Source organism: Saccostrea cucullata, unplaced genomic scaffold, assembly GCF_032062105.1.
Source record: "Saccostrea cucullata isolate Sc308-1 unplaced genomic scaffold, CSIRO_AGI_Scuc_v1 ctg14805, whole genome shotgun sequence".
Lineage (NCBI taxonomy): Eukaryota > Metazoa > Mollusca > Bivalvia > Ostreida > Ostreidae > Saccostrea > Saccostrea cuccullata.
The window spans coordinates 4,675-14,938 of record NW_026923374.1 but is presented as its reverse complement, the minus strand read 5'-3'; the positions used below and the strand labels follow the sequence as shown (position 1 = coordinate 14,938).

General features: G+C 34.5%; 1 protein-coding gene across 1 annotated transcript; it reads right to left on the bottom strand.

Annotated features, from left to right (window-relative positions):
- Positions 1-270: 270 nt before the first annotated feature.
- On the bottom strand, positions 271-9,968 carry LOC134263873 (eukaryotic translation initiation factor 3 subunit E-like). Its single transcript, XM_062746235.1, has 6 exons — positions 9,755-9,968; positions 3,808-3,909; positions 1,702-1,811; positions 1,028-1,130; positions 705-836; positions 271-482 (listed from the first exon to the last, which is right to left on the bottom strand). Exons 1-6 carry the CDS (start codon positions 9,953-9,955, stop codon positions 459-461), a joined length of 672 nt encoding a protein of 223 aa, XP_062602219.1. The 5' UTR covers positions 9,956-9,968; the 3' UTR covers positions 271-458.
- Positions 9,969-10,264: the final 296 nt, after the last annotated feature.

Sequence of the window (10,264 nt, the reverse complement as noted above, 5' to 3'; positions counted from 1 at the left end):
TTAAAGCAGAATTATTAAAATGTTAACTTCTACACTAGATATTTATCTTGAAAAAAAAACCTACTATTAAAAATAGTTTGTTTTTAAAATTCATGAACATAAAAAGGTTAAACAAATTTTTATGTCCCATTGCAATAGACCTTAACTGGTCATTTTAGAGTAACCCCATATCTGTCTGATACATCAAATTTCTTAGAAGAATAAAATGAATAAGAATAAAATGAATATTCAACTCTGATTTTCAAGAAATTATAACAACACAACAAAGAAAAAAATATTAATAATTTATTACTTCATTTTCCGTTTAATTTTCCAGGTCATATTTTGTAATAAATTAATCCAGAGTCTATTGAACTCAATCCAATATATCACTGTTGCATCCATGGTAGCACACAGATAATCAGCACTTTTGTTGTATTTCATGACTCGATGGCGGAAAGATGGAAATTTCTACGTGATTACTCCTGTCCCCACTGTGGTAGCTAAAAAAAGAGAAACTCATTGAATATAAAAGGAATATTGAAATAAAGACCAAGCAATACTTGTAAATTTGCTTCCTCTAATTTAGTTGCAATTTCCAGTTCCTATTAAATTACTTACAACTGCGTGCTTTTCTTGTCAGTAGAAAGTCTATCACATCTTGCCAATGAAAAGATTTATTTCAACTAATATTAAGAGTTATTTCCCTTGAACTGTCTACTTACATCTCCAGTTTTGATTCCCAGTTTCTTTTCAATATTCATGGCAAGCATCTGTGATCTGAATGCCAAGCCTTTGGTTTTCTCGATGACTTGTTGATACGGGGACACAGCTTGTGCTCCCATCACAACATGGCCCTGTTGATGACAAATAATCATTCTCTAATTGTAAAATATTATAAAAGAGCTGATCCTAAAAATTTGTTTTTTTATAAAGGACAATATATTTTTTTACTGGAAATTTTCAGTTAATAAAGTTTAAGGATCAAAACCATTTTAAACTATTAGCTATTATCTTTTTATACCTTAAAATTAACTTTTTAACTAACCAGTTTTGAGTCAATTTTAGCATCCAGTCGAGCATTCCTTATGAGGTTTACAATCCATCTTTCAGCATCTTCCTCTGTCATATTCAACTTCTCTGCCAGCATGCTGTATTACAAAAGGTCAAAAAATTAGAACTATTTACAAATCAGTTGTCTCTAAATGGTGCTTCCAATTTTTACTATAGCTTGTGCAACTCAATAAACTTGAAAGCCACCGAGTTCAGATTTGGAAGGCACAAAGGGCATATTACAGTAGTTAATAATTCTTAAAGTTAATTTACTTTTAATGATTAAAATAAATGCTTCAGAGATATAGCATTATCTAACATTTTCTTTCAGACCATAATTTGTAAAAATATTTTTTGTACATTAAAACTTGTTTAGTAAAAACATGGATATTGCAAATTTATGGATATAGCCAAGTTATCTTGGATCCCCAACTATATAAATTTAATGAATCCTTATACGGATATAACGAATTACGGATATAGCAAAGTAATTTCATAGGTCTCAGTGACTTCGTTATAACTGAGTTTTACTGTAGAGGGATATAGTACACTAATTGGAAGGGGCAAACAGAGTACATGAACATTTATTTAAGCCCTATTCCCCTCCTAAGAAGCAGTCAGATCAACACACTGCTTTTTAAGCTGTAACTGTTATGTAAACAAACTTACTTTATGCTAATACATTCATGTATTCTACAGAAAGTTTCGAAGATCAGCAGGCGAGCATTCTCAATGAAGTCATCCAAACATGCCACCAAAAAGAAATCATTCACCAGCACCTGTAAATCAAATAATTCTATTTTAATAATGGACAAAGTAAAAGTTTAATGAATAATCTTATTGGAGACTACTTCTTATTTAACTAGAGGTGTTTGTGAAACTCTTAAGCCCCGCTATGGCAGCTTAAGGCTAAGGTTATTATTTTTACAAATGAAGGTCCAACTCAATGTCAACGTTAAAAGTTGGTTACTATTAACAAAAAATTTTGTATCAAGGTATTAAAAGTGTGAGATAAGAAAGCCCTAGCACTAACCATTCAGAAAATATTGCTAGTTCAAACTTCCAAGGTCATAAGGTCAGAATTACTAGTACATATTGGTAGCAAAGAAAAATTTGTCACAGAGTTGATATTTATATGTAAAAGCCCTAGCTGTGCACCAACCATTCCAATGTTATAGGCAAGGTTAAAGTTTTTATACCAAATGTACATCAAACTCCAGGGTGTCAAGGTCAAGAATTCAACCAGAAGTCTCTGTCAAGACTGAAGCTCTACTGGTTTGTACTTATAGCAAAGGAAGAGAAAAGTACTAAAGCAGTTGGAAATTGAAACTTTTCAACAGCAATAAATAGAAAAATGATCCTCGATTAAGTCTCTTTATGTTCTTAGTGCAGTCTACTTGCATGCCACATTTATATTATAATCAGACTAAAATTGTATTTGGAGTAGCATTTTGAAAGAATTTCACAGAAATTTCTATATTTAGTAACCACGGCAACACCGTTCATCCAAATCAAAAACCGATACACAGAATTATGTATCTTATTGTAGTCTACTTGTGTGCCAAGTTATATTGAAATCAGACTAAAACTGTAGAAGGAGTAGCATTTTGAAAGAATTTCACAGAAATTTCTATTTTTAGTAACCACGGCAACACCGTTCATCCAAATCAAAAACTGATACACAGAATTATGTATCTTATTGTAGTCTACTTGTGTGCCAAGTTATATTGAAATCAGACTAAAACTGTAGGAGGAGTAGCATTTTGAAAGAATTTCACAGAAATTTCTATTTTTAGTAACCACGGCAACACCGTTCAGGGAAATCAAAAACCTGTATACAGAATTGTGTATCTTAGTGTAGTCTACTTGTGTGCTAAGTTATATTGAAATCAGACTAAAACTGTAGGAGTAGTAGCATTTTGAAAGAATTTCACAGAAATTTCTATTTTTAGTAACCACGGCAACACCGTTCATCGAAATCAAAAACTGATACAAAGAATTATGTATCTTAGTGTAGTCTACTTGTGTGCCAAGTTATATTGAAATCAGACTAAAACTGTAGGAGGAGTAGCATTTTGAAAGAATTTCACAGAAATTTCTATTTTTAGTAACCACGGCAACACCGTTCATCCAAATCAAAAACTGATACACAGAATTATGTATCTTATTGTAGTCTACTTGTGTGCCAAGTTATATTGAAATCAGACTAAAACTGTAGAAGGAGTAGCATTTTGAAAGAATTTCACAGAAATTTCTATTTTTAGTAACCACGGCAACACCGTTCATCGAAATCAAAAACCGATACACAGAATTAGGAATCTTAGTGTAGTTTACTTGTGTGCCAAGTTATATTGAAATCAGACCAAAACTGTAGGAGGAGTAGCATTTTGAAAGAATTTCACAGAAATTTCTATTTTTAGTAACCACGGCAACACCGTTCATCGAAATCAAAAAACAGAATTATGTATCTTAGTGTAGTCTACTTGTGTGCCAAGTTATATTGAAATCAGACCAAAACTGTAGGAGGAGTAACATTTTGAAAAATTGTTTACAGACAGACAGACGGACAGACAGACAGCTGGACAGACAGACAGACGGACGGACGACGGACGCATTACTATCGCATAAGCTCTTCTGGTCTCTGACCAGTAGAGCTAAAAATTATAGGTACATAAAGAAATGTCTGTTCACAGGGAAAAGGACATCGAATAACAAGAAAATTCAAGTTGATTGTCTTTTCAGGTTCTAAGAGATACATGTCTACATATATCTCACCTCTTCACATTCTCTAAGTTTCTGTTGAGCTCCATCAAAGTCAAAGTTGACATAGAGACATTCCACAAACTCTGTGATGGGGTCCTTGTATTTGTAGCTTTCCTGCATCAATAAAAAGAATTTGGTTTAAAAAGTAAGATAAGTAACTCTTCCTCTTATTATACCCGCACTTTCTAAAGAAAGTTCGGGTATATTGTTGTTACTCATGTCCGTCCGTCCGTCCGTCCGTCCGTCTGTCACACTTTTCTTCCCTGAACTCCTCTTACATTTTACACAGTAGGCTAATCATCTTTTGGGAGATGGTTGGTGGTGTCATGTAGATGTGCAGTAAGGTTTCGGAATTTTGATTTCGCCCTGGGGGGTCAAATGGGGGTCGAAAAATGACGTTTTTTATGCAAAAAGCCCCGTCTTCCCTGAACTCCTCTTACATTTTACAGAGTAGCCTAATCATCTTTTGGGAGATGGTTGGTAGTGTCATGTAGATGTGCAGTAAGGTTTCGAATTTTGATTTTGCCCCGGGGGGTCAAATGGGGGTCGAAAAATGACGTTTTTTATGCAAAAAGCCCCGTCTTCCCTGAACTCCTCTTACATTTTACATAGTAGCCTAATCATCTTTTGGGAGATGGTTGGTGGTGTCATGTAGATGTGCAGTAAGGTTTCGGAATTTTGATTTTGCCCCAGGGGGTCAAATGGGGGTCGAAAAATGACGTTTTTTATGCAAAAAGCCCCGTCTTCCCTGAACTCCTCTTACATTTTACACAGTAGCCTAATCATCTTTTGAGAGATGGTTGGTAGTGTCATGTAGATGTGCAGTAAGGTTTTGGAATTTTGATTTTGCCCCAGGGGGTCAAATGGGGGTCGAAAAATGACGTTTTTTATGCAAAAAGCCCTGTCTTCCCTGAACTCCTCTTATATTTTACACAGTAGGCTAATCATCTTTTGGGAGATGGTTGGTGGTGTCATGTAGATGTGCAGTAAGGTTTCGGAATTTTGATTTTGCCCCAGGGGGTCAAATGGGGGTCGAAAAATGACGTTTTTTATGCAAAAAGCCCCGTCTTCCCGGAACTCCTCTTACATTTTACACAGTAGCCTAATCATCTTTTGGGAGATGGTTGGTAGTGTCATGTAGATGTGCAGTAAGGTTTCGGAATTTTGATTTTGCCCCAGGGGGTCAAATGGGGGTCGAAAAATGTTTTTTATGCAAAAAGCCCGGTCTTCCCTGAACTCCTCTTACATTTTACACAGTAGGCTAATCATCTTTTGGGAGATGGTTGGTGGTGTCATGTAGATGTGCAGTAAGGTTTCAGAATTTTGATTTTGTCTCGGGGGGTCAAATGGGGGTCGAAAAATGACGTTTTTTATGCAAAAAGCCCCGTCTTCCCTGAACTCCTCTTACATTTTACACAGTAGGCTAATCATCTTTTGGGAGATGGTTGGTGGTGTCATGTAGATGTGCAGTAAGGTTTCGGAATTTTGATTTTGCCCCAGGGGGTCAAATGGGGGTCGAAAAATGACGTTTTTTATGCAAAAAGCCCTGTCTTCCCTGAACTCCTCTTATATTTTACACAGCAGGCTAATCATCTTTTGGGAGATGGTTGGTAGTGTCATGTAGATGTGCAGTAAGGTTTCGGAATGTTGATTTTGCCACGGGGGGCCGGGACTAATGGGGGTCGAAAAATGATGTTTTAGAAATGTCTTAAATCATTTCTTTAAAACTAAGCGAAATACAAATTAAAAAGGATGGAGGTCAAGGTCACAGGAATGTGCAAGGTGAAGTTTTTGATGCAGTTGAGTAGCTTCACTAATACATATCAGCATATTATGTTTGATAAAAATATCTTGAATGATTTAATGAAACTGAGCTTAACACCTTTTCTAAAAAAAAGAGAGGTCAAAGAAAAGGTTGGGGCCAAAATGTTGTTGCAGTTGAAAAGCTTACATCAGTATGAATTTACTATTAGCATATGAAGTTTGATAAAACTATAATTAATGTTTTATTTAAAACTTAGATAAACACATTATTTAAAAAGTGAGGTCAAGGTCAAAGGAAAATTCAAGGTCAAAATGAGTTGATGTATTAATATCTCTCAGCAGTATGTATCAGCATATGAAGTTGATAAATATATCTTGAATTGTTTATTCAAAACTGATCTAGACATTAATTTTAGAAAAGTGAGGTCAAGGTCACAGGAATGGTCAAGGTAAAAAAGAGTGAAGCATTGTAAAGCTTACATCAGTATGCATCATCATGTGAAGTTTCATTACACAACTTGAACGGTTTCTTTAAAATAAAGCTAAACACTAATTTAAAGAAAAGTTAAGTGAAGGTCAAAGGAAAAGTCAAAGTCAAAAAATATTGCTGCAGTTGGATATTTACATCAGTATGCATCAACATATGAACTTTGATAAAAATATCTAGAAAGTTTCTTTGAGCCCAATGGAAAGACAGATAGAAGGGTGGAGGACAGACATGACAAAAACTATACATGTATGTATTCCTATTCATGGTGTGGCATAAAAAACTTGAATCTACATTATATGAGGATGTTTCCATCTATCAAGATTATACAAGCAAATTCAAAGAATTGTGGTCCTCTGCTTTCTGTGTTTTAGTGAATGGGATGCCATAATTTATGGCAGATTGTGTGTCAAATATGCACCCCTATCATATATCAATTTTTGAAAATTGGGTCAAAGGGGAAAAATCATAGCATGCTCTGAAACATTTTGTTGCAGGTAATGTACATGTCAAATATGAAAGTCCTATCTCTTTTGAATCAAAAGTTATATACAATATAATATTTTTGAAAAGTAAGTTAAACTTCTAGGTCAAGGTCAGAGTCAAAAGTCATGATATATTTAGAAAAGTCTTTTCACATGTAATAAACATGTATAATTTGAATGCCCTTTCTTTTCTCTTTCAAAATGATCAATTTAAAATATTATTTTTTGGAAAGTAGGTAAAACTTTAAGGTCAAGGTCTCACTTCGGTTAAAAAATCATAGCATATTTAGAAAGTTTTGTGGTAATGTACATGTGAAATATGAAAGCACTATCTCTTATTATTCAAAAGTTATGACCAAGGTTAAATTTATTGTGACAGATGCACATACTAGCTGTAAATAAGTTGGACAGACTGACAGACAAATGAGATTGTCCCCTCCCTTTCCCCAAAATGGGGGACAATAATGCCCTTGCTGTTCTTGAGAAGATTTATGATGGAAAAAATCCCCTGCATATTTCTTAACGCAGATCAATATTGTGTTTTTATGTCATTTTGTTTGTTGTTAAACATCCCTCTCAGGGATTTTTCACTCATATGGAGACACCACCACTTGAAAAATAATGAGGACAAGTTAGATTTGAGGTCAACATTCATTTTAGGAGTTTTCAACCATTAAGACGTAAAGAAATATTAACTCGATCCTTCCCCTCACCCCTTCCCAGACCCCTGTTTGTTCATGTATGCAAACTACAACTTGTTTTTACATTAAAAAAAAATGTTTGTACAAATAGTTTAATGTGGTCCATCTCTGAATGAATGAGTTTCATTCCTAATTCTTGAGGAAGATAGATTGACACAAATTCATGAATAAAATGTCAAGTAATCTTATCATCGATGCACTTTTATTTAATTTAATGCAGTCATATTGTGAACATTTCAGCTCATTAGGAGAGTGGGGATGACCTCTAGTGGTTCATAACCTTTAAATTTACATATCATAATAACACAAGAAACAAAATTATATATAGTGAAATGGAAAAAGTTTCCTACTATTTAGGAGTCACATGATCATTTGTCATTACAGGGACAGGGAAGTGGATTGGGAGATCGCCCCCTCAACAACTCCCCCCCCCCCCCCCCCCGGAATTTGCAGGACTATAATATATAGTGGAGGAAATTAAAATGACTTTGGATGCCCTAAGTGTCCCTCCACCCTAGGAAACAAACCCAACCTTAACTTCTTCTTCTTCTTTTTTTTTTTTTTTGCTCCCCAGGAAATTCTGGTCTGGACTCCCCCCCCCCCCCCCCCCCCCCTCCGTCCCAGAAAAAATTCTGGATCTTGTAACTGAATGTAACGTTGATAACGGGGGATAACTCTTCAGAATGTTAAATTCGTCTATTGTAAGTTTAGGATCAAAGGTCATCCGATGCTGAACCTAACCGTTTGCATTTCAAGACTATTTTACCCAAATCTATACCAAAACTTGTACTTACCGATTATCATTATTTAGGCACTGTCATCTTCATGAAATATAATCCAGTTAAAACACAAAATGAAATAATTCCTACTGACATATATGCAGTGATGCACACAAGTAGCCTACTGCACGTGCGAAATCTAAAATGATAATGCCAATGGTAAAACTAGTACTTAAGTTGGGTACGTGACGCAAGCCCAATGTGATGCAGGTGTTCAGTATTGTGCAAGAACAAATTATCATTATCACAAATTATCATTTACAAAAGAAGTTTTATTTTAACTTTGCCATCTAGGCCTATTTCCAAAAACAGGCAAATAAGGTGTGTTTGTGTGTGTGTGTGTGTGTGTGTTGATGGGAGAGGGGTGGGGGTTGACTAAATTGATTGTGTAGCTTTCAAGAAGTTTCTGCCTAATCAAGTATAAACTTTGCACATTTTGAAAAATTCATCAAAAACGCTTTACACTAATTTGAATAATATTATTTGTTGTTAATCTATATGAGAAAATATATTTAAAAAGTTCCAATCATGTGCCAAAAATTTATAAACCCCCCCCCCCCCCTTTATCAAACCTAATTTACATCATTAATTTAATTCCGTTGTTTAATTTCCGACTGGTAATGAATTTAGAATATGAAATACCTATAAGATGGAGGCCCATGGGTCACATGGTCACTAGCTGCAGATCTGTATAGCGTTATGGTTTCATATATTAGTCTTTGACCATAAAGCTACAGATCCTGTTATGCAAAAAAGGTGCAATTTACGGTGCAATATTTTTTGCGCACTTCTAGGGAGAATTTCTCCACTTTCCAGCATCGGTCAATTTACTACCTTTCACTCCCTAATTCTAGGCACATTATTTAACTAATATGTATATTTTATCCATCTCCAATCCTTTTATAGTCGTCTCTACACGTGATAAACTCGCTTGATTGAAATTATTTGTTAGATTGCTGAAAATTCACATCAAGCGAGTTTATTGCCTGTAGAGATGACTATAAATGGCTGAGAGGTGGACAAAATATACATTTTGACTATAGAATGTGTCTAAAATTAGGGAGTGAAAGGTAGTTGATTGACTAATGCTAGAAAGTGGAGAAATTCTGCCCAAAAGTGTGCAAAAAATATTGCGCCGTAAATTGCACCTTTTTAGCATATGGGGATCTGTAGCGTTATGGTCAAAGACAAATATATAAAACCATAACGCTGCAGATCTGCAGCTACATGGTCACCTGAGCATATTATGCTCAATTTGAAGAATACATGTATTATGTAAATTATTATATTTACATCCACTGAATATTTTCTTCTTTATTTCTTAAGAAAACCCATTGCGTTCATCACTGCATGAACTACATTACTCATATCACCTCTACAGATTTCTTGATCAGTGGCCGTTCCATCAATGAAACGTACAAAGACGTTCGCATCATTAACACAATAATTAATATTTTTAATCCTACTTAAAATGATATAAATATAAACAATAAAATGTCTTTCTTTGTTTGTTATTACTGGAATGATTTTTATTGTTTAAATATTGACTTTTTCCCTGGCAAAGCCCAATATGAAGAAGTGTGCATTTAGAGGCAAACACCTTAGTGCGGGTATTACTGTCTCTTGACAGCATCTAGTTTTACAAAGTTAATCATTTAAAATGTTTTTTTCCCTCCCTTGTTTCTGCAATCTTATCTAGATAGTTCTTGATAGAAGTTTGATTTTAAACATGTAAATCATTACCTGTTGAATGACCTTGACTAAATCTTTCATGACAGTCCTTCGTCTACTTTTGTTTGTAATGACTGCTGTGGTTAAATATCTAAGGATGTGTGGACATGTTGTTTGGATAGCATTCAGGTATCTGTAAGAATAAATCAATGTTATGTCATTGCAAAAGAAATGTGAGCTAGAGATAATGCATGTCAAACTTTTTTTTTTCATCTTTGGAAGGTAGATTGTAAATACTGTAATTGCATTAAATTTATTGGAAACTAGAACTGTCCAATAGGGACAAATACCCCCGCTGGGTTTTTCAGAGTAGGTGCAAATTCACAAATATTTATGGATCTAAAAAGAGGTGCTCACTATTTTCTTAGAAACAATTTGAGTGCTCATTATATATTTTTTCTAATTAATGAAACTGAGGTACAACCAAATAAAACATCAATACTTAGTCTAATACATTTTAACAGTTTTTTTTTTATTTCATTGAAAAAATAAAATGCAACTATTTGCAAATTGATTGTTGAA